Source organism: Podarcis raffonei, chromosome 16, assembly GCF_027172205.1.
Source record: "Podarcis raffonei isolate rPodRaf1 chromosome 16, rPodRaf1.pri, whole genome shotgun sequence".
Classification (NCBI taxonomy): Eukaryota; Metazoa; Chordata; class Lepidosauria; order Squamata; family Lacertidae; genus Podarcis; species Podarcis raffonei.
This window is the reverse complement of record NC_070617.1, coordinates 10394548-10417177: the sequence shown is the minus strand read 5'-3', so window position 1 is coordinate 10417177 and position 22630 is coordinate 10394548. Positions and strand designations below refer to the sequence as shown.

Below are 22630 nucleotides of genomic sequence, written 5' to 3'. Positions count from 1 at the left end.
GCTGAAAATGAGTGAACTGCAGCTAAAATATTATGTTCGTTTTTCACATGGTCTAGTCCTTCCCCTGCCCACCCCAGTAAAATTCTTAAGAGGGTCTCTTCTCCAGTCTTCAGAGAGTAGATGGAAGTAAAAAGTAAAGGTAAAGGTACCCCTGCCCGTACGGGCCAGTCTTGACAGACTCTAGGGTTGTGCGCTCATCTCACTCTAGAGGCTGGGAGCCAGCGCTGTCTGCAGACACTTCCGGTCACGTGGCCAGCGTGACACAGCTACTCTGGCGAGCCAGAGCCGCACACAGAAACGCCGTTTACCTTCCCGCTAGTAAGTGGTCCCTATTTAACTACTTGCACTCGAGGGTGCTTTCGAACTGCTAGGTTGGCAGGCGCTGGGACCAAGCAACGGGAGCGCACCCCGCCGCGGGGTTTCGAACCACTGACCATACGATCGGCAAGTCCTAGGCGCTGAGGTTTTACCCACAGCGCCACCCGCGTCCCCTGAAGTAGGGAGGAAGTAGGGAGTAGGGAGTAGGAAGTAGGGAGCTGGAAGTAGGGAGGCAGAAAAAGGTCCTCCTTTCCTTCCACTCTGCAGTTTTAATCTGAAATCTTAGGCGCAGTACTGCGCCCAGAAACTGCTTGCCCTAATGAAATTCCCCCATTGCAAAATGTGCCTAGAACAATGGGAGTTTTGAATGCTGGCTGCCCACTGTATACTGTTACTGAAAAATCATCTCCATCAGACACTTACTATCCTGCAAATGTGACAGCTGATCATTATAAGAACAGCTGTTTAAGAACTGGTGCCTATCTTTTAATCTTTTTCACATTTTAATGTTTCAATATTTTAATGTTGTATTTTTTAATTTTGTTTTTAAGTGGTAATCATTTAACTTGTTTTTATTATTGCTTGTAAGCCGCTCTGAGCCCGGCCTTGGCTGGGGAGGGCGGGGTATAAATAAAAAATATTATTATTATTATTATTATTATTATTATTATTATTAATATTATTATTATTTTATTTCCCCCTCTTCCCTCCCTGTCCCTTTCTGCTTGTGTGTCTTCTTCTTCTTCTTCTTCTTCTTCGCCTGTAGGCAGAGATTGTCTTGTTTTAATTGATTGCACGTACAGTATGGCACTTTCTCATCCTTTTCGACTGAAGTAAAAGACACTGATGTCTTTGTGGTCCCAATCCAGCGCTCAGTTACATGCAGAAGCCTTATGCTCTATTGGCTGGCATGCAGACACTTACGTTGAATGTTTGCTAACACCCACCCACTCACCCCAAATCATAGTGAGCAATAGAACACTCTGATTAGAAACAGCATAAACCCTGAATAATGACTGGCAATAATTAGCTGCCTCATATCTCTTGGAGCTCACGGTAGGAAAGGTCAAAAGGAGACATTTCCACCGGAATTCCCTTCTTACAAATTAACTTCTATAGACAAGTTCCCACTTCCATAATTTATTAACTGCGTTTTCGTTTCAATGGATTTTGGGTTTATGTATCTATTGTTTAAGAGTTTTTGTTTCTTTTAAATATATATTATCGTTTAGAAATGTCTGCAAATAAATAAAACGATAAATACAAAAACAACATCATAAAACAGTAAGCAAATAAATGAAACACTAAATATTAAATAAGCAAAAAAAACCCACAGTAAACAAATAAATGAAATAATAAAATAGCAAGAATATAATCAAAATATTAACTCGATAAGCTCTACATGTATACGGCCGGAACTTGAGAACACGTGCGCCCCTCTACCTTTTTTACTATCGCTATGGTGCCAGGCATTCTCTCTCCCGAGCAACCTTTCACCGTCGCTACGACAACGAGCGGAAGTGACGTCTTCGGCGGCGGCGGAGCGGAAGTGACGCGAGGGAGGGGAAGTTTCTCAGCAGAGCGGAGAAGGCGGCGGCGGCCTGGAGAGGGTCGTCTGAGCCATGTCAACGGGGAGCTCGGGGCAGCGAGAACATGGGGCCTCGGGAGGGTGAGGAGGCCGCGGTTGCGAGGCCGGGCGAGAGGGGAGGCCGGGAAGGGAAAGTTGAGGGAGAGGGGAAGGGAGAGGCCTGGCGGAGGAGGAGGAGGAGCCCGTTTATGGGTTTTGCCCGTGCCGGGGTCCCCTTGAGGCCCTCCAGACGTCGCTGGACTACCAACTCCCGCCAGCCCCCAGCCAGCATGGTCGGGGGGATGGGAGTTGTGGTCCAGCAACACCTCGTGGGCCGCAGGTCCCCCACCCCAGGCTTATGAGATCAGAGAGGCTGTAAATCTACCTTAAACAAATACAGTGGTACCTCGGGTTACATATACTTCAGGTTACATACGCTTCAGCTTACAGACTCCGCTAACCCAGAAATAGTACCTCGGGTTAAGAACTTTACCTCAGGATGAGAACAAAAATCGTGTGGTGGCAGCACAGCAGCAGTGGGAGGCCCCATTAGCTAAAGTGGTGCTTCAGGTTAAGAACAGTTTCTGGTTAAGAACAGACCTCTGGAACGAATTAAGTACTTAACCTGAGATACCACTGTATTGTCTTGTCTTCTAAGGCTGCTGTTGCTGGGATTATTGAGAGGGCACACGCAGCTGTGTTTTTGAGCTGTGGAGATGTGTTGCAAGTGCTAAGCCTTATGGAGTGAGGAGATCAAGATCAGGCAGCAGCCCCAGAGGGAATCTGAAGGTTTAATTTGATTTTTTTCCCCCAGGCGACGCAGCAAATGGGACCAGCCCGGCCCGTCTCCGGCTCTCTTCCTCCTTCCTGCAACCACTCCTGTGGCTGGCCGGCCTGTCCAGGGCAGCGGAGATAGTGTATCTGGGATGTCAGGTTCTGAGGGCTCAGCAGCCCCACTGGGAGCTCTGGATGCAGCCGCTGCTGTGGCAGCCAAAATCAATGCCATGTTAATGGCCAAAGGGAAGCTGAAACCAACGGCAAATTCAGCGGACAAGGTGTGGTGAGGAGGGTGAAGGCATCAGATTTTGAAAGCAAGAAGCCATTTAACTTTCATGATTGTTGAGAAAAGAAAGCTGTATACACACCATATATTTAAAGCACACCTCCATAATCCTGGGAATTGTAGGTTGTTACGGGTGCTGCGCTTTGTAGCTATGTGAAGGTTAAATTTAAGTTCCCAGGATTCTTTGCAGGGAGCCATGTGCTCTGATGTGTACACAGCTGAAGTCTCAAATTTAGGATTTGGACTTGTTCGCTCATGCTATTAACTATTTGCCCATTGTTTCCTGACTTCTGGCCAAATGTGTATTGGGGCATATCAAACCCATTGAAATTAATTGCAGTGGGTCAACATGGTTGGATATAACCCCTTGTGTTGGCTATCAGTGGGTTGTAATGAAGGTTTCTTCTGCAATCAGCATGCCCTTTTTTCATTTGTCCGCTTACCCTTTAATATGTATTGTGGTCAAAGTGGTTTGCCTTAAGAACAAAACAAAATAGCAATTATGAGATAGGCAGATCTGTAGCAACATATCACAAGCCACAAACAATGATATGAATGCAGTTCAAAATGAGCACATAACAAAATGAGCAGTACTGAAAGTAGACAGTGTTGACACGAAACTGATCAAAAATTAATTCACCAAGCCCAGCATTGCCATCAGATTTGTCCAGGCACCTACCAGGGTCCACATTCTCTAAGAAGTCCCCAACACCTCCCTTAGGCCCTATTAAGATAAGTATTTCTAAAAACTTTGTTTTACTGGTGCTGCAGCTGTGGTCTTGAATTTGCCCTACGAAAACTCCAGAATTTCAGTCATTCTGGACTCTGTATATATTGCAGTGGGAGGTGGCTGCTGCCACAGACATATACCAGGGGCTATATTCTATCACCCCCCCCCCCCATGAGACAACACCTGAGGCTATGGGCGGTCAGCCCAAGATAGCTAAGCTCTGGTGAAAGTTATATGGATTAAATTAAAAGGGGGTGTCTGGGACAAGATGGCACTTTGCTGTGAGTCTCCTTGAGCCTAGATTTAGCCCTGCAAAGGGACATTGAATATACATTCATACCTCGGGTTACAAATGCTGTGAGTTGCGCATTTTCGGGTTGCGGACCGCGCCGAACCAGGAAGTACTGGAACGGGTTACTTCCGGGTTTCGGCGCTTGCACATGTGCAGAATCACACAATGACGTGATGCACAAAAGTGCTGAATTGCGTCACGCGCGTGCACAGACGCGGCGCTGTGGGTTGCGAACATGCCTCCCGAACGGATCACGTTTGCAACCGGAGGTATGCCTGTACACAATGTATGAACTGCACTGCAAAATTAAGACTACAAAGGGTGAATGAGCCAGCCAGGTTTGTTTTAACTCTGTCATCCTTCCAAAGAAAATAATTTGGTTTCCCCTTCTTGTCCGTAGTGAACGTTTTGGAGCAATCTGGACTGGTTGCATGAAATCTATCCCTTGGTTCAATCGCATCTGCTTTCAAAACAAGTTGGCGAGGGTGGGGTAGGGATTTTAACGTACCAGTGACTTCCCCTTCTCTCTTTGGATGCCGGAAAGTCTGGCTTAATAAGCGAGACTCTACTTGCTTAGCTTGTGACAGGGTTGGGGAACCTCAGGCCCAGGGGTCAAACGCAACCCTTCAGTTACAGCCATGAAACATCGCTAGTTATTTCTTATCATAAGAAGACTTTCCAGCCTATCTGGGAATAGGTGATTATCATTGTATAAGATGTTGTATTAGTGAAAGAAATGAATGTCTGTAACTGAAAATGCAAAAATAAAAGAAAAACCAAACCAAACAAATGCAACCCTTCAGGCTTCTCTGTAGGCCCTTGGGACTCTCCCCAGGCCACACCTCTTGACAGCCCTGCTTCACACCCTCATGGAGTGTTTCTGTCTGGCTTGAATGTACCCTTGAACTCTCATCATGCCTCCTCCTTGCCCGGATGGAGAGGGGCAGGTGAGGGTGCAAAGGGTGGGGCTTATGTGTCTTGATGCCCATTGTCTGATCTGTTAACAGCTTCAGGCTCCTGGAAAAGGACCGGCTGCGAGCAAAAGCAAAGATGATCTTGTCGTCGCAGAAGTGGAGATAAACGACGTGCCTCTCACGTGCCGAAACCTCCTGACGAGAGGGCAGACGCAGGATGAGGTCTGTGCTGCTTGCGGCTAATTGGTCCTATGGGTTTCCAGGTGGCTCTGGGGTACTTTCAAGCTGATATGCCTGGTGCTCCTGTTGAAACCCTGTCCGACCTCTGGAACAACTGGGTGTCGATAGCTGTTAAGCGAGTCTTGGGGGAGGGAGCATTAGCCCAGCTATTGGTCCATCTAGCTCAGCATTGTCAAGGCTGACTTGCAGCAGCTTTTCAGGGTTTCAGATGGGAGTTCTCCTCCAGCCTTATTTGATGCCAGGGGCTGAACTTGGGACCTTCTGCATTTGGTTCATTAAATACCGTATTTTTCGTCCCATAGGACGCTCCGTCCCATAGGACACACCTGCTTTTTTGGGGGGGAAATAAAGGAAATTTTTTCCCCTTTATTTCCCCCCCAAAACCAGGTCGGGGAACAGTGGGATGGCGGCGCTGGCCTCCCCGCTGTCCCCCGAGCTTGTGGGGCTGGCCGATGTCTGCCCGGCACCAGGGGCGCTCTGCTTCAGGGCGCCCCACGCGCCGGGCGGCAGGCTGCGGACACCTGCGCGAAGCACAGGGCGTCCTCCGGAGGGCGCCCCGTGCTCCGCGCTGCCGGCTGCCGCCCGCAAGCCGTGCGCGCCAGGGGGGAGTTCCCCTGGGCGCGCAAGGCTTGCCGACACCTGCGCGAAGCACGGGGCGTCCGTGAAGGGTGCTCCGCGCTGCAGGCTGCCGCCCGCAAGCCTTGGGCGCTCTGCTTCAGGGCGCCCCACGCGCCGGGCGGCAGGCTGCGGACACCTGCGCGAAGCATGGGGCGTCCTCCGGAGGGCGCCCCATGCTCCGCGCTGCCGGCTGCCACCCGCAAGCCGTGCGCGCCAGGGGGGAGTTCCCCCGGGCGCGCAAGGCTTGCCGACACCTGCGCGAAGCACGGGGCGTCCGTGAGGGGTGCTCCGCGCTGCAGGCTGCCGCCCGCAAGCCTTGGGCGCTCTGCTTCAGGGCGCCCCACGCGCCGGGCGGCAGGCTGCGGACACCTGTGCGAAGCACGGGGCGTCCTCCGGAGGGCGCCCCGTGCTCCGCGCTGCCGGCTGCCACCCGCAAGCCGTGCGCGCCAGGGGGAGTTCCCCCGGGCGCGCAAGGCTTGCGGACACCTGCGTGAAGCATGGCGCATCCTCCGGAGGGCGCCCCGTGCTCCGCGCTGCAGGCTGCCGCCTGCAAGCCTTGCGCGCCCAGGGGGAACTTCCCCCCGGGCGTGCAAGGCTTGCTGATAGCTTCCTGGAGCCTGGAGAACGAGAGGGGTCGGTGCGCACCGACGCCTCTCACTCTCCAGGCTTCAGCGAAAGCCTGCATTCGCCCCATAGGACGCACACACATTTCCCCTTCATTTTTGGAGGGGGAAAAGTGCGTCCTATAGGGCAAAAAATACGGTATTGGCAATCCTAGCTAAATGGAAGCTCCAGAATCAGTGTACGTCTTAGGTCCTCGTTGCACCATACATTTAAAGCAGCATTATACCAGTTTGAACAATCATGATTCTTCCCATAATAATAATAATAATAATAATAATAATAATAATAATAATAGAACTGTAGTTTGTTAAAGATGGTGAGATCTATTGGGAGATAACTATTCAGCTCACAAAACTACCGTTCCCAAAGTAGTTTAGCATTTGCTCCCTCTTTCCAGGGAACTCTAGAATTTGTTTCTCCATACTGGAAATAGGAGGTCTTCTAACAGCTCTCCGTATCCTTATGTCATGACACATAACACAGTATCATTATGTTGTGCAGATGGGGCCTGCTTAACAGTAGCTGAGGACAAATAGGTGGTGTATGAATGGGTAAAGGAAGGCTATTGCCTACAGGCCTGACTTGTGAGCTTCCCCTTGAGGCTTTCCAAAGGCTGCTGTAGGAAATTGGGGCTGCTGAACTACATGAGCCTTTTTCCTGATTCAGCAGGGATTTTACTGCATTTCCCAATCTGAGCAATGCTTTGTCCCTTTGTATCTGCAGATAAGTAGGCTGAGCGGAGCCGCAGTCTCAACTCGGGGGAGGTACATGACTGCAGAAGAGAAAGCAAAAGTTGGACCTGGGTTTGTATCTTCTTCAATTTCCTCCTCTGGTTCTCTCCAGGATTAAAAAATCTGTAGAAGAATGAGTTCTTATGGATTAGATATTGGACCTGAACGAGCAGACCAGCTACGTTTGTGTATTGATGTAATTTTGTAAGCTATGTGACTTGGCTGCTCACTTGATCGAGATGTGCAAAGTTAAAACTGCACAAGTCAAATGTTACTGGATGGAGGAAGCAACAAGCAATCCTCTGCTCTTCCACCAATACCATTCTTCAGTTTGCAAAACCAGGAGGACTTCCCCACCACCACCAAACAGCTACCTTCCTGCAAATCCTTTTTAATGGGAGCAAACACACACAGTGCCCCATGTCAAGGACAGAGAGCCCTCACCATAAGAGTGCCCCCAAGTGCAGCATTTTATCCCCTATGTGGCTGGCTACAGTTTATTCCCAGAGTCCCAGAGACATTGACTGCCTCCAGTGGAGACCTTTGTTTCAGTTTAAAATATATAAAAAAATATTAAAACTTGTGTTTTGCAGAGATCGTCCATTGTACTTGCACGTCCAGGGGCAAACGCGAGAACTGGTGGATAGTAAGTAAGCTCTGATTCAACACCCTGGGTAGAGAATGGCTGTGTCTGTGCTGTATCTATAAAGCACATTATTTCCGTCAAAAGAATTCTGGGCACTGTAGCTTGTTAAGGGTTGCTGTGAATTGCAACTGAGGGATAAACCACAGTGCAACTCTTTTAAGGGGAAGAATGCATTTAAAATGCGCTTTTAAGGTATAGTGTGTACACAGCTGAGGTTAGTTAGTTCACTTGACTAAGGCACCGTTAGCCTAACAGGCACAGAGTTGTTATTAAATATGAAGTTGTGTTGTTGCTTAATTTTTTCGCTGGGCAGCCATCTGTTAAGGGTTGCTGCGGTTGCTTCCAACATTATAAACCTTGCATTAAGGAAGGGGTTGGACTATATGACCATCAAGGCCTTTCCCAGCTCTATAACTGCATGATTGGAGTATAGGCAGCTGCCTTATGCTTGGGTCAGACCACTAGCCCATGCAGCTCAATATTGTCTACCCTGACTGGCAGCAGCTCTCCAAGCTTTCAGACAGGGAGTCTCTCCCAGCCATGTCTGGAGATGCTGGTGGATTGAACCTTGGTGCTTCTGCTTGCAAAATAGATGCTCTGCCACCAGGCTGCAGACCTTCCCCTCAAAGAGCATGTCCTTGGGAACATAAGGAGTTGTCTTATGCTGGGTCAGGCCCACTGGTCCATGTAGCTCAGTTCCATCTACACTGTCTGGCAGCAGCTCTCCAGGTCTTCATGCAGAGTGTCCTAATCTTCTAATGCAGCAACAGCACCTACATGAAAACAATTCAAATCCAACACAGATAACTCTTCTATATCCTTAATGAATAATGATTGTGAAGTTACCCTAAATGTTTTCTTCTTCTTCTGTAGTAACCACAATGTCCCTTCTTTTCATAGGGCTAAAGTCGTTTATTTCTTTTTGCCTTACAGGAGCAGTAAACCGAATCAAGGAAATCATTACAAACGGCGTCGTGAAAGCTGCCACTGGATCCAGCCCAACTTTCAACGGAGCTACAGTTACCGTCTACCACCAACCTGCCCCCATCACTCAGCTGCCTCCGGCTGTTGGCCAGAAGCCCTCCTTCCAGTCTGGAGGAGTACGTATTGGCCAAGTCCTTGTGCCTTTACCCTTGCATCAGTGTTAGAAACTGAGATATGAAAGCTAGGAGCTAAATGGCACCTTAAACCTAGGCTATGGGTGCAACAGCGGAATGTCTAGGCATGCTTTTTTAGTAACAGGAATACAAAGCTGAAAATGCATGAACTGCAGCTAAAATCTTATGTTCGTTTTTCACACTGTCTATTCCTCATACAAAGACTGCAAAAAACAAACACATGCTTCCCCTGCCTGCCCCCCTAAGAGGGCCTCTTCTCCAGTCTTCAGAGAGTGGCTGGAAGTGGGAAGGCAGAAAAGGGTCTTCCTTTCCTTCCACTGTGCAGTTTTAATCTGAAATCTTAGGCTCAGTACTGCACCCAGAGCTCAGAAACTGTTCACGCTAATTAAATTCTCTGTCACAAAACACACCTAGAACAATGAGAGTTTTGAACACTGCCTTGCATTTTGCTTTACACTTGTTTGACCGGTTGAACTGTCCATGTCTGCTTATTCCCTTACCTAGAGGATTAAGAAGGCAGAGCCTGTACAGCTGGGCTCTGTCGATACCATCCTCTTAGAGAAACACGATGGAGAGAGGGGTTCAGCTTGCAGAAAGAGTGGAGACCTCACTGTGCCATCGGACAAACATGTAGCCAGTGTGGTGCCTGCCAGGTGATGTTGGACTACAGTTCCCATCGGCCTCAGGGTGGTCAAGGATGATGGGAGTTGTAGTCCAGCAACATTTTGACAGCACCACACTGGCTACCCCTGTCTATACACACCTTATACCGAGTCAGATCACTGGTCCATCTAGCTCTGTGTTGCTTACCCTGATTGGGAATGGCTCTCTACGGTGTCAGACAAGGTTGTCTCCCAGCCCTATGCTGAGATGCCAGGGACTGAACCCGGGACCTTCTGCATGCAAAGCAAACGCTCTGCTACTGAGCTATGACCCTAGCAGGGGACCTCTAATCCATTCCCACCCCTTCCTGATTCTGGTGTCAAATGCAACACCTAAGGGTGTCTCTCTCTGTGTGTGTACAGATGCACTATGTCCAGGACAAATTGTTTGTTGGCTTGGAACACGCTGTACCTACCTTCAACGTAAAGGAGAAAGTCGAAGGCCCAGGCTGCTCCTACTTGCAACATATCCAGATTGAGACCGGCGCCAAGGTGTTCCTCCGTGGGAAGGGCTCTGGGTGCATCGAACCTGCCTCTGGCCGAGAAGCCTTTGAGCCGATGTACATTTACATCAGGTAGGGAGCTGGGAGCCCGTTGGGCTTTGTCACCGGGAAGGAATCGGCTTTTTGTGTGCCATCCCAAGTGTAAAGTTGCAGTGTCAAGCTTGCTGAGCTGGCTTAGTTTAATTACGAAGCCTTTCTGATCAGCTGAATGTGGGATGGGCAGCAGGCAGGTTGGGATTTACTAGTGGCTCCCTGGGTGATTTGAAGCAGTGAGCAAGGACATCTGACTCCTAACATTGGAATAGCAGGGTTGGAAGTGAGCCCCGGGGGACATCTGGTCCAGTGTTTCCCAATTCCCATCATCCCTGACCACTGATCCAGGTAGCTAGGGATGATGGGAGATGTAGTCCAAAAACAGCTGGAGACCCAAGTTTGGGAAACGCTGATCTAGTCCCACCCCCTGCTATGTAGGAACCTTTTGACCATCTTTGTGGATGTCTGGAGTCTGACAGGAACGTGTGTGTCTGTGTGTTGTATTTCCTCTCCTCCAGCCATCCAAAACCAGAAGGCCTTGCAGCTGCCAAAAAGCTTTGTGAGAACCTGTTACAAACAGTAAGTAAGCCCTACTTTTTTTATTGTTGCACTCTCTCGCCAAAGTCACGTGAAGTGCCCATCTCTTTCTGCACTTTATATACAGCTTTCCTACCAGTGGTGGCTGGGGCCTGTTGGGAATCTGAGTCCAGCATCCTTTGGTTGTGGCAGCCCCTGATGTCCCAGCTGCGTGTTGACCCTCCTAGTAAAAAGGATTATTGTTGGGAACAAAGCAGCATGTCTTCCATTTTTTGCTAATTTGAAACCCTCCCAAACTGGCCAGCTGTCATAGAATCATAGAATTTAGAGTTGGAAGGGACCACGAAAGCCAACCTGGTCCAGCTCTCTGCAACTTGGGGCTCGAACCCACGACCCTAAAATTAAGTGTCTCATGATCTACCAACTGAGCTGTCCCAGCTGTCGTTACGGTGCAGTTGCTTAACCTAGTAAAACACCTCATACTTGGGAATCGGAGCTGACGGTTGAAACTGACTATTTGTGATTGTGCTAGTCTTGAGTAATTCTTTATATTTTGTAATGGCCCTGATTTCCCTTTTTTTTGGATGCTTTTGTTTTAATGCAGTGTCCCCCAACCTGGTGCCCTCCAAACATTTTGGACTGCTGCTCCCATCATCCCCTGCCCATTGGCCATGCTTGCTAGGGGTTGGTGGGAGTTGTAGTACTACAGCAGCATCTGGAGAACAAATAGGTTCCCCATCCCCGATACTGAAGAAGCCCCTTCCCTGCCCCCAGACAGACTCCCACTTGTGGCATTGGGCAGTAGAACCAATCCAGACAGGAGGAGCTTAACAGTTTGCATACAACTAGGCTCACCTAACCAGGGCTATACGGTCTCCCACTAGAGCAGTCAGTTTGCATGGGTGTCCTTTATTGAAACCGAAGCAATCTGATCCCTCTTTATCTCTTCCAAGGTTCATGCTGAATACTCGCGATTTGTGAACCAGATAACCACGGCAGTCCCCATAACAGGTCTGTATTGACAGCGTGCAACACTTAGTTCGGTGGTGGAGTGGGGATGAAAGATGGAAACCAGAGACTTTGGGGTTAAATTTGCCATTATGAAAGTCCACAGGTGGAGAAACAGCTCTCAGCCTTTCTATTCCCTGTGGGGGGGGGGCTGCATCACAATGGTGGGTGACGCAGTTCTCTGTTGCCACCTGGTTGCTCCCCCTTGTGCTTGCAAGGACAGATTGGAGAACCTCAGTCTGGCGCGGGGGATCATAGACCTGGAGATAGCTTGGCCTGGAGGGCCACATCTGTTCCTCTTGTGTTACCCAAGCCGCACATCCTCTGCCCAGGCCACACCTCTGCACAGGCCTTGCTTCATATACCCCTTGAGTGCTTTTGCCTGGCTGGAATGTGTCCTTGAAGCCTGATAATGCCTCTTGTTTGCCCGAATGGAGGAGCAAAAGGGCTCTGTGTGTCTGCGTGTAGAAACCAGCCTGTTGTTGTTGTTGTTGTTGTTGTTGTTGTTGTTGTTGTTGTTGTTGTTGTTGTTGTTTAACAACCCTCCCTTCACTCTTAAGGTCTCGGAGCAGGTTACAACAATTAAAATACAATATTAAAGACAGTTTGAACAGTTTACTGTGTAAAATTTGGATTCGTTGCTCCACCTGCTTTTCTGTCCCCGCCCACATGCCCACCAACATGTTAATTTTAAATTTAATTTAATTTATTATTTATACGCCGCCCATCTGGCTGGGTTTCCCCAGCCACTCTGGGCGGCTTCCAACAGAACACTAAAATACAATAACCTATTAAACATTAAAAGCTTCCCTAAACAGGGCTGCCTTCAGATGTCTTCTAAAAGTCTGGTAGTTGTTTTTCTCTTTGACATCTGGTGGGAGGGTGTTCCACAGGGCAGGTGCCACTACCGAGAAGGCCCTCTGCCTGGTTCCCTGTAACTTGGCTTCTCACAGTGAGGGCACCACCAGAAGGCCCTCGGCGCTGGGCCTCAGTGTTAATTTGGAACACCTTCCTATTTCGTATCAGACAGTCACCATCACTTTTCAGCATCTGTTGAAGGCTTTCCTTTTTCAGCAGGCCTTCTAAGAGATATTTTTATTTGTGCCCCAGGTCACACTCTGTATTGGGTTTGAAACTTTTTATGTGTGTGTGTGTTTATGTAAGAATTTCAACTCTCTTTATATATGCAGTGATTTTCTGTATTTTTACTGTTTTGTGAAATTGCCTTGACATGCTTCAATAGAAAGTAATTCATGTATAAAAGAAATAATAATAATTACTTTCTTCCTCTCCCCACCCCCATAGGGTTTGCGCAGCCCGCAGCTTTAACGACTGTCCCTCCTCAGCCACCGTATTACCCTCCCAGCGGCTTTCAGGCAGGCTACCCTGTGGTTCCGCCCCCTCAGCAGCCGGTACAGCCTCCTTACGGGGTGCCAGGCATTGTGCCTCCTGCGGTTCCGTTGGCACCGGGAGTATTAGCACTGCCCACCGGAGTCCCACCTGTGCCCACCCAGTACCCGATTACGCAAGTGCAGTCTCCCGCTAGCACTGGCCAGGTAAGGCAGGGAATGTTGCCTGGTGACTGGTGAGGGGGCACCCAGTAGTGTCTAGGGCAGTGTCCTTGAATCCCCAGAGATTGTTGGACTGCTACTCCCATCATCTCTGACCGTTGGTAAAGCCGGCTGGGGATGATAGGATTTGTAGTCCAGCGACATCTGGAGACGCAAGGTTGAAGAACACTGCTGTAGGGGTGGCTGTTGATATTTTTTAGACTGTTTCATAGACGCTTTAAATGGCTTTTCAGAAGTTTTTCAACTTTTTTAAAAAAAGCTTTAATTGTAGTCTGCTTTATGGGTGAGCTTGCCACCCTCTCGTCCTTTAGGAGGGGGCTTCTAAGCAGTTCACAAGCGGTAAATAAAAAAAGTTTTTTAACCACACATAAATGAAACATACAAGAAAACAACTTCATCAGAATAAACATTGGCAATTAAAATGCACAATGAAACGAGCCCATTAAAGCAGCACAGTGTTAAAAATGGCAATTAAAGCAGGAGATCAAAAGTATGCAGGTGTGCCTTCAGGAGCTGGCAGAATCCTAACACAGCTTAGTGGTAGTGGTGGGGCTTTTGTATTTTAGCAGGGGAGGGGAGATTTGATAACATTAACATGTGGAGTATATCTCTTGGAGTCCGAATGAGAAGTTACCAGATTTCACATCTTTTTCTCTCTTTTTAAAAACCAAGGTCATGCTTAGACTCTTAATCTCAGGTTCATAGGTTTGAGCTCCACATTGGGCTGAAAGTCGCTGTGTTGCAGAGGGTTGGACTAGATGGCCCTTGTGGTCCCTTCCAAATCTGTGATTCTGTGATGTGTTGCAGGCGTCATGCACCACTCCATTCAGGGGCGGGGGACTCACCTGCTGTGGGTGGGGGTAGGGCAAGCTGCCCATTCATGGTAAGCCATGGTGAGCCAGTCAATCTGGGTTCTTGTTTACGTGAGAAGTGGACACAGCATCAGGGAGAAGAGCATTCGGTTTTGCAGGGTGTGGGCCTTCCATTGCTCCAGTTACAGGGGAAAGGTAGTGAGGAGGCTCGTAAGGAATCCAAACGTTCTCATGGGTCTCTAAAAATATGAGCTTGAGGCCCAGCACAAAAATCCCTGCCCTTCTAATTTGAGCACTGATTGGTGGAGAGAGAGAAGGAGGCATGTAGCTAAAAAGAGCCCGGCTTGGGAGCCTTAGCAAGGGCAGATCTGACCAAATAGAGCAGTGCAGAGCTGAGTCCCGACTTGCCTTTCACAGCCACAAATGTAGCCCCATGGAAGCAGATTTAGTTAGCGGTTGGTTGTGGGAAGGGGGCTCTGAATATGGGCTGAATTGTGACCCCCCCCTGTAAGCACTAGCTAAAGGTGCCCATCACAATTGGATTAGACATTGTTTTCATATATTGTGTTGTTTTACCTTTTTCTTTGTTAGTTTGGAGTTTAGTGGATATAGAAAAAACAAAACACAGACAATACAAGTACAATAAATACATGTTACTGTTTCAGTTGTTGGTGCTTAAGAAGTTGCTTTTCTAATGGGCAATTTTATTGTCTCAAATTGCTCCCGCGTTTCACAGGAAGCGATTTCTAAATGCAGTGAGATTGTGTGCATGTTTCTAAGATACATTGTCATTTTGTTGTTACTTGTCTTTTTTAACCGCTCTGGTGTTTGCCCACAAAGGGGAGCAAAGGTGGGCTACAAATGTGATCAGTATCAAAATAACCCCTCTCTTCTTTTGCCTGCATGGTTTGTAGACGCCGCTGAGCGCCCCTTTCCTCCCGGCCACCCCTGTGAAGACGACCTTGCCGGCCACCACGCAGCCGCCAGGTCAGCCCCAACCCCAGCCGGGCCAGAAAAGGCGTTTCACCGAAGAGCTGCCGGATGAGCGGGAATCTGGGCTGCTGGGATACCAGGTGGAGTGACTCCCTCCCATTTTACTGCCTCCCCTGCCCCTCTTTCCTTTGGTCACAGAGCTGGTTCCACACCTGGATTTTTGGGTTTTCCCCACAAGCCTCTACGGGTCAGATATGGTGTTCCTCAACTGCCCTGCCGTCAGGTGGGCCCTGGAGGGTCAGGGCCAACAATCTACCAGTTGCTGGAAGCCACAGGCTGGGAGAGATGCTCTTTTGCTCGTCTCCTGCTTCTGCATTCCCGACTGCAGCACCTGAGAACGGGGTGCTGAACTAGATGGGCCACTGACCGGATTCATCAGGCTCATCTCAAGTTCCCCATCACCTTGGCCAAAGAAGGTGTTGCGTTCTTTGGGATAGGCAGTAATCCCTAGGCAGGCTTTGCGTTCCCAAGTGAGGTGTCCAGCAGATGTTGCTGGACTACAACGCCCATCGTCACTGGCCGTGCTGGCTGAGGCTGATAGGAGCTGTAGTCCCAACATCACATGGACCCTTTTCCAGGAGTCCCAAGCAATTGCTGGGCGAGGTGGTTTGCCAGCCAAGAGGTAGGACCCTGATTTCTCATGGTTGTTACAAAAAGGAACCTTGTGACACTTTAAAGCGGTGGTGACAGAACACACAGATTCCTGATATTGTTGGACTCTAACTCCCAGAAGCCACGGCTAGTAGTCAGGGCTCATGAGAGTTGAAGTCCAGCACTGTCTAGAATGCCACAGGTTCCCCACCCTGCAGTAGAAGCAGAGAAAGTATTCATCACAGCCCTTTCCTGATCTCGTACCTGTCTGAGCTCTGACCAGGAAGCTTGGAATCCATACCACATGAATTCCTTAGCAGTTTGACCCCATTGTTTACATTTTTTTTGCAACACCTGGTCCCCTATCCCAGTGACCTTCGAAATATATTTTGCCTTGCTACCTGCAGCGTTGAGGGACCCCACTAGCTGTCCCAGTTTGCATCTTACTCTCTGCTGGGTTTTGAGGCTTTGTGGTGGTGATCGAGGACTGAGTGTTTTTTCCTTCCAATTTCAAACTTTATAATAGATGCCACTATTTCCTCTTTGTTTGCGTTCCATCTGTAAGTAAGTCAACACAAGTGACTAGCCTGTCTGCCCACATGTGGGAGGGGCCATAATTGAAATAGAAAGGCGCATTCGTTTGAATTGAGAAGGTCCCAGGTTAATAATAATAAAAATATAAATTTTATTATTTATACACCACCCATCTGACTGGGTTGTGCCAGCCACTCTGTGGCATCTCCAGTTAAAAAGTCACGTTAGGAGTTGATGGGAGAAGAACTTTCTCTGTCTGAGATCATGGAGATCTGCCAGTCAGAGCGGGCTGTGCTGGCTAGATGGTTTGGCCTGGTCTAAGGAACCTTCCTTTGTTCTCATAATAAAAGGCAGTGGCTAAGATATAAAGAGCCACTGAAAATTGGTGCTGAGTTTACAGTGAGCAAAAATACTGAGCAAAGAAGAATGTTCATAGAAAATCTAGATTTAAACTAAAGTGAATGGTTGTGAAACAGAAACAGACACAGATGATGATGCTGTATTTCATTTCAAGAGTTGGAACGGAAGGGCCTGTTGGTTTTAGCAGGCACCTTCCTCTGTTCTGACCTGGTGTAGGGCAACTTCCTCGTTCCATACTTAGGTGAGTCATTTGTGACATTTGGACAGCTCGAAAGGAGAAGAAGAAAAGGGAACCAGCTCTTTTTTCTTAACTTCCCTGGTAGCTGTTCTTACTTGCCACAGGTGGCACAGGCTGCTACAGTCTCAGTTATGAGGCTGGTCTGAAAAAGCTGTTGAGTCTTAACAGCCCTTTAAAACAAAAAACTGATCCCTGTTACCTTTTCCTTTGGAAGAGAAGTAAATATTCCACACACCTGAGTTCAAATCCTGGACTGGCACAGAACCTGAGCTATGTGTCGAGAAATCCCCCTGTTCAAACCTCACCTTGGCTGTGAATGACATCGGCCTCCTTAGCGATTTGCTCAGCCTCAGCCTTCCCATCTGCAATATGGAAACAACAAAGCCTGGCCTACCTTTCAAGGGCTCTTGAAAGGATTGCACAGAGTATCTTAAGCCATGATGCGCTATGCTCATGCTCCCAAGTGGTTTGGGCATTGTTGTGCAGCAAGCTTTCCAGTTTACCATGTGCAAAATGCACAGCGTTTTAAGAGGCCTAGAAAAAAACGGAAGCATGGCCTGTAATGGTGTGTAGAGAGCAAAGAGACTGGGCCTGCTGCAAGTTTTCATTAAGGAGCTGATAGCTTGTGTCATAGTTTTAGATTTGCTAATGCCGCTGTGTTTTTCTGCTCATAGCATGGACCCATTCATATGACTAATTTAGGTACAGGCTTCTCCAGTCAGACCGAGATGGATGGAACGGGTTCGAAGCCAGCAAGTTCCTCAGGAAAGGAGAGAGAGAGGGACAGGTAGGTTGTGGCCGTGGTGCCCAGCTTTGCTCTGGTGCAGTTCTGAGTGGGAACTGCAATGAAATGTGTTTCAGTGTGGAAGTGCTCCTCAGGCCCTATCATTAGGGGAAGTGAGGTTGCTGAGTTTTGGGGTATTGTGAAAAGACAAATATATAATTGTAGACCATGTTGTTAAATTTATTACCCACCCTTCAACAGCAGCTTACAACAAAAATTAAAAACGGGACATATTGCGCGTGACAGTACTAAGCTAGATGGGATCAATGGGCCAACTTGTTATAAGGCAGCTTCCTACAGGTTTTATCCAGCTAAGAGTAGACCCATTGAAATGAATGGATCCGGGTTAGTCACAGCCCTTCATTTCAGCAGGCCTCGCTAACTATGGGAGAAGATGGTTTTTTTAAGCAACCTGGTCCCAAGCCAATGAGTCCCAATTGGGAAGAGTTCTTCTTGCGCTCAGGACCTGCATACAGGCTTCCCAGAGCCTTCAGGTTGGCTGCTGTGAGAACAGGATGATGGACTAGATGGGCCTTTGGCCTGATCCAGCAGCCAGGCTCTTCTTATGTTCTTAAACCGTTTATTTATTCCACAGGATTCATATATTGCTTAATCCTCAAAACCTCTTAGCGGTTTGCAAACCAGTACACATTAAGAATACAGTGGTACCTTGGTAGTTGAATGCCTTAGTTGTCGAACAAATTGGCTCCTGAATGTCACAAACCCAGGAAGTGAGTGTTCTGGTTTGCGAACATTTTTTGGAAGCCAAATGTCCAACACAGCTTATGCGGCTTCTGATTGTGTGCAGGAAGCTCCTGCAGCCAATCGGAAGCTGCGCCTTGGTTTTTGAACTGTTTTGGGACTCCCAGATTAAATTCAAGAACCAAGGTACGACTGTACTGATAAAATAGTATGAAAACAAATTGAGCCACAGAATTTCAAAATAAAAATTTAATCTGCAGTCTTAATACACTTTAGTTTTGGAAATATGCATTTGGATATCTCTTGAGATACTGTGGACAATGATGATGGAGGAGCAGGTTTCTGTCAACGTTTGTATACAGCTGGACACCATTTGGAAGGAAGATGGCGGGCTGAACCTTTCAAAACTACACTGATACTAACCACTGATTTAAGAACTGCCCTGAGAATCTGCACTTAGAATCCCCTTGCAGGGCCAGGCGCGATACTGCTGGGTATAAAATAGAAATTCCATATTAAAATGTGGCTAAGTTTGCCCATGCAAAACAGTTTTCAGCAGGGGCCAAAAATAATATAAGGAAGGCACCTGCCTAATATAAATATTTAGGGCTTTAAAACCAGGATTTTTAATGGGTTGAATAAGCTTGAAATGCTCTTTGTTTCCGAACAGGCAGCTGATGCCTCCACCGGCTTTACCAGTGACCGGGATGAAGGTGGAGCCTGACGACCGGAACGGGTCCTTAGTGGGCGGCAATGGTGAGCGTGGGCGGCCGGGAGCCGTGACTTGTACTTGCATTCCATCAGCCGGCCTAGCTAACTTTAGGCTGTTCTTCCCAGTGTCACCTCCAGGTGCTAAACTCTTATGTGCACAACTTACTTTCAGTTCCCTGTCTTCTGAGTTCTGTTAGTAGCTAGGAAAACTAAAACTAAGAGTAAATCAAACCTTTATTCTTACACAAACTCCAAAGAGTAAAATTACAGAGTGGTAAAGCTAAGGGTACAATTTGTCTCTGAAAATGCACAGACCTGGAGTTCCCAGGAGCTCCGAGTGTGAATGTCCTTCCTGTTCCCACAATGCACAGCTCTGCAGGGAGAAGCTTCTGAATACCACCCGTCTCTCTCCCATGGATGCCATGTGGAGGCCCTTGGTATGAACACCGCCACATACGAAAGAGCAAGCATTTAAAACATGGCACCCGGGCTTGTGTAATCCGCAAAGGTGCCTGGGCAGGAGGGCAGAAAAGGGGTGAGAGCGGGCAGAAGAGGAGACCCCTGCTTTGCACACACAAAGGCCTCTAATTCAATCTCCAGGTTAGACTAGGAAAAAGACTCCCTGTCTGAAATCCTGGAAGAGGCTCTGCCTAGGTTGATGATACTGAGCCAAATGGACCATTGTTTTGACTCAAGGGAGCTTCCTCTGTTCTTCTTTAAATCAGCCCTTTGTTTTGAACCAGGTGGACTGGAACCTTACTTTATTTTTAGGGGAGGGGCTGCGGTTCAGTGGTAGAGCTTTGCATGCAGAAGGTCCCAGGTTCAGTCCAAAAAGGCATCTCCAGGTAGGGCTGGGTGATGTCCCTTGCCTAGTTTCTATGTTCCTAAGAAGGATGAGGAAGCTGTAAGTCATCCCTCACCAACCTAGTTCCCTCCAAATGTTTTGGATGAAAGCTCCCATCAGCCCCAGCCAGCCAGATGTGAGTTTTACATCTGGAGGCACCAGACTGGTGACAGATGATGCAAGCCGTCCATTTCCAGTTCTGATCAGGAGAGTGGGCAGAACAATAGAACTTTTTCCCTTCTGCACTTGGATCTGCTGTTCTTGGAGCTAATGTTTTTCTTTGCTCAGACACCACAGGGAAAAGAACTGTGTCTCCTTCTCAGGGCTCAGGGCTGTTGCTTTGGTCTGATTTGTGTACCCAGCATCCTAGCCCTCCTTCCCAGTTACTGCTGCTTTCCCTCTTTTTCTCTCTCTTCCTTACATCCTCCACCACCAAGCAATACATCATACTCCTTCCTCCTCAATACCCAGAAAAGCAAAATTCTGCATTTCAAGCAGGGAACCTTAGCTTTTCCTGTGATGCCAAGTGAAATTGACATATAGTCAGTTGATTTCCGCTCCTGTGCTTAGGTGCTCAGCGTGGCTTTTCTGCTGGTAGGACATCCAGCTTGAATTTGACACTTCTAACCGGGAGACAGAACATAACACTTCTCTCCCCCCGCCCCCTTTCTTAAAAGTTTCCCTTTTTAAAAAAGATAGTTGGACACTTTCAACCAGCTCCTGGTTTTTTTTTTAACATGTTGTTCTTTAACGGTGAACTTGCAAACCCTGTTGCCTCATTTTTGCTAACTTGACTTTTCTTTGTCTTTTTGTGTTTTTCTTTTTTTCTCTCTCTCTCTTCTGTGTTCTCTTACATGGCTCTGACGGATCACACTTGTGCTGTTTGCCGGTCCTGTATCGCCTGACCTCCCACCCGGGGTGACCGTTGTTGGCTCTGTGACCTCAAAATGGTGTCCGACTAACTTTTTTTTTGGAAAAAAAAATACATTAATGCCTCTCATTTGAATTAACATGTTTTTGGGGGATATTTTTTACCTTTCTCTTTTATTTTTTCCTGGGGCGGGATGTCTCTCTCTCTTTTTTCTCTCTCTCTCTGTTCATCATCATTAGATCACCCAGCTAAGAAGATGAAAACCGGAGAAAAGGGATTCGGCCTGGTGGCTTATGCTGGCGACTCCTCGGATGAAGAAGAAGACCACGGGGTTCACAAAACCGCAAGTAGCTACTCGCAGACATGGAGCTTAGGATACCAGTACCCCTCATCGCAGCAACGGGCAAAGCAACAGATGCCATTCTGGATGGCACCTTAGCTGCTGCAGCTGCACTTGCCTCCGCCACCTTCCACCTGTTGTCTCTCTCAAGCAATAACACGTGTATATTATCAAAGAATCTCTGCAAAATGTACATCGGCCCTGACCTCTTTGCACAAGCTTCTGAGATGCAGTATGGCCCTTTCTGTGCCAGGGGCTCTGTTTTTGTGTTTTCGTTTTATTTCTTTAAAAAACAAACAGACAAAAAGAACTTGCTATTATATCTGCAGTGGACTCCTCCATCAAAGGCAATTTGAAAGCTGCAGGCTTAACGGAATACAACTGCAGAAAAACAGTGTCAGCATTACACTCGCAGGGAATGTCTCCATTATCTCTCCCTTTCTCTCTTTTAATTCCCCCCCCCCCCCCAGCTTATCATGCACCTGTTCTTGGCTTTGGAAAAGAAGCCAGCCAACCAGCAAAGTTCAATAACTTAAGCCTGCTGCTGTTCTGCTTGTATTTCTGTTTTATAACTGGATTTTACTTTTGTGTGTGTGTGTGTGTGTGTGTGTAATGCTTGGTCTTCTAAATAGGATTGGGGTGGGTGGGGGAAACCTTTGCCTGAAAAACCTGTTTCCTGAAAATCACCTTCTTTAAAATCTCTTTCTGTTGGTCTCTTTTAAAAAAATAAATCCATAATGCAGTTTTCCAAAACAACTTCAGAATTGTTTTGGCAAGCAGGTGGTTTGTTTTCTTCTTTGTCTCTCTAATTTCATTTGGCCAAGTCACATTTGTCAGGGAAGACAATGTATTACTTTTTCTCCCCTTGCTGTGGGGTGGGGGTGGATTTAGCAGTAGGTGTTAAAATCTCGAACTGCTCCTCCCGAGGTAATTTTTCTTCACTCCGTTGTGCTTGGATCTTCGACCGGCCAGCGTGTCGTTACCTCTGCAGCAATGGCATCGTTGCAATCTCGTTCCGTTCCGAAAAACCACCTCCAACCAGACTTCTCTGCCTTGCTGATAAGAGATGCATTGAGCTTGGGACATCTTCGGGTGCTGGTGACATGCAGCCACGGCCGAAGAGGAAAACACAAAACTTGTGGGATTGTTTTATAACGACTCAAAACTGTAGCGGGCTCTTTCCTGGGCCTGTTAGGCTGCTATCAACCAAAACACTTGCAGTCAAGGGCAGAGACGGAGGGGGCACCACTGGACCTGAAATTTTGCTGTCTTGTGTTCAAAGGGCAAGTAAAAGTTTGAAGTATTGGAATAAGTGTTGGAGGTGTTTCCCCGCCCCGCAGAAAATGATCTGGTGGAGCTTGCTTTCACTTAAAAAAAAACCAACAACAACAACCACACTATTCTCTGATTTTGTTTTCTATATGTTGTAAATAAATTCAAACCATAATTTCATTATAAATGTACAAATAATTCTACTTGCTTCTCCAGACTCTTGTTTTTGTTTGGAAAGTCAGCCTTGGGTGTATGTGAGCAAAAAGCCAGGTTTTTGGCACTCGTGCGTGCTCAGAAACACTAAATTGCGCATGCGCAGAAGCGCCGAATCACAGCACTGCAGGTTGCGAATGCTGTGGGTTGCGAACGTGCCTCCCGCACGGATCACGTTCGCAACCTGAGC

At 47.8% G+C, this 22630-nt stretch overlaps 1 protein-coding gene and 1 non-coding gene across 5 annotated transcripts; both read left to right on the top strand.

Moving 5' to 3' along the window:
• Window positions 1–1854: 1854 nt before the first annotated feature.
• Window positions 1855–22430, top strand: KHDC4 (KH domain containing 4, pre-mRNA splicing factor). 4 transcript variants are annotated; one of them, XR_008327962.1, is made up of 14 exons: window positions 1855–1987; window positions 2700–2940; window positions 4978–5106; window positions 7090–7169; window positions 7691–7743; window positions 8677–8843; window positions 9887–10098; window positions 10578–10638; window positions 11550–11607; window positions 12910–13160; window positions 14902–15060; window positions 17406–17490; window positions 18860–18945; window positions 20855–20886. XR_008327962.1 is itself a non-coding variant. In XM_053368300.1 (14 exons), the coding sequence occupies exons 1-14, from the start codon at window positions 1941–1943 to the stop codon at window positions 21052–21054; spliced, it is 1848 nt and encodes a 615-aa protein (XP_053224275.1). In that variant the 5' UTR covers window positions 1855–1940; the 3' UTR covers window positions 21055–22430. The 4 variants fall into 4 exon arrangements, 3 of the variants coding, with proteins under 3 accessions (XP_053224275.1, XP_053224274.1, XP_053224276.1); XM_053368300.1 differs by having other exon boundaries at window positions 17378–17490; window positions 20864–22430; XM_053368299.1 differs by having other exon boundaries at window positions 17378–17490; window positions 20855–22430.
• On the top strand, window positions 9361–9489 carry LOC128404535 (small Cajal body-specific RNA 4). Its single transcript, XR_008328132.1, has one exon. It is a non-coding gene; the product is annotated as a small Cajal body-specific RNA 4 (non-coding RNA).
• Window positions 22431–22630: the final 200 nt, after the last annotated feature.

Coding starts and splice junctions, on each gene's coding strand:
- KHDC4 (XM_053368299.1), top strand. CDS start 1,941: ATGTCAACGGGGAGCTCGGGGCAGCGAGAACATGGGGCCTCGGGAGG. Junction 7,170..7,690: donor AAAGCAAAAGTTGGACCTGG/GTTTGTATCTTC, acceptor TGTGTTTTGCAG/AGATCGTCCATTGTACTTGC. Junction 15,061..17,377: donor CTGGGCTGCTGGGATACCAG/GTGGAGTGACTC, acceptor TTCTGCTCATAG/CATGGACCCATTCATATGAC.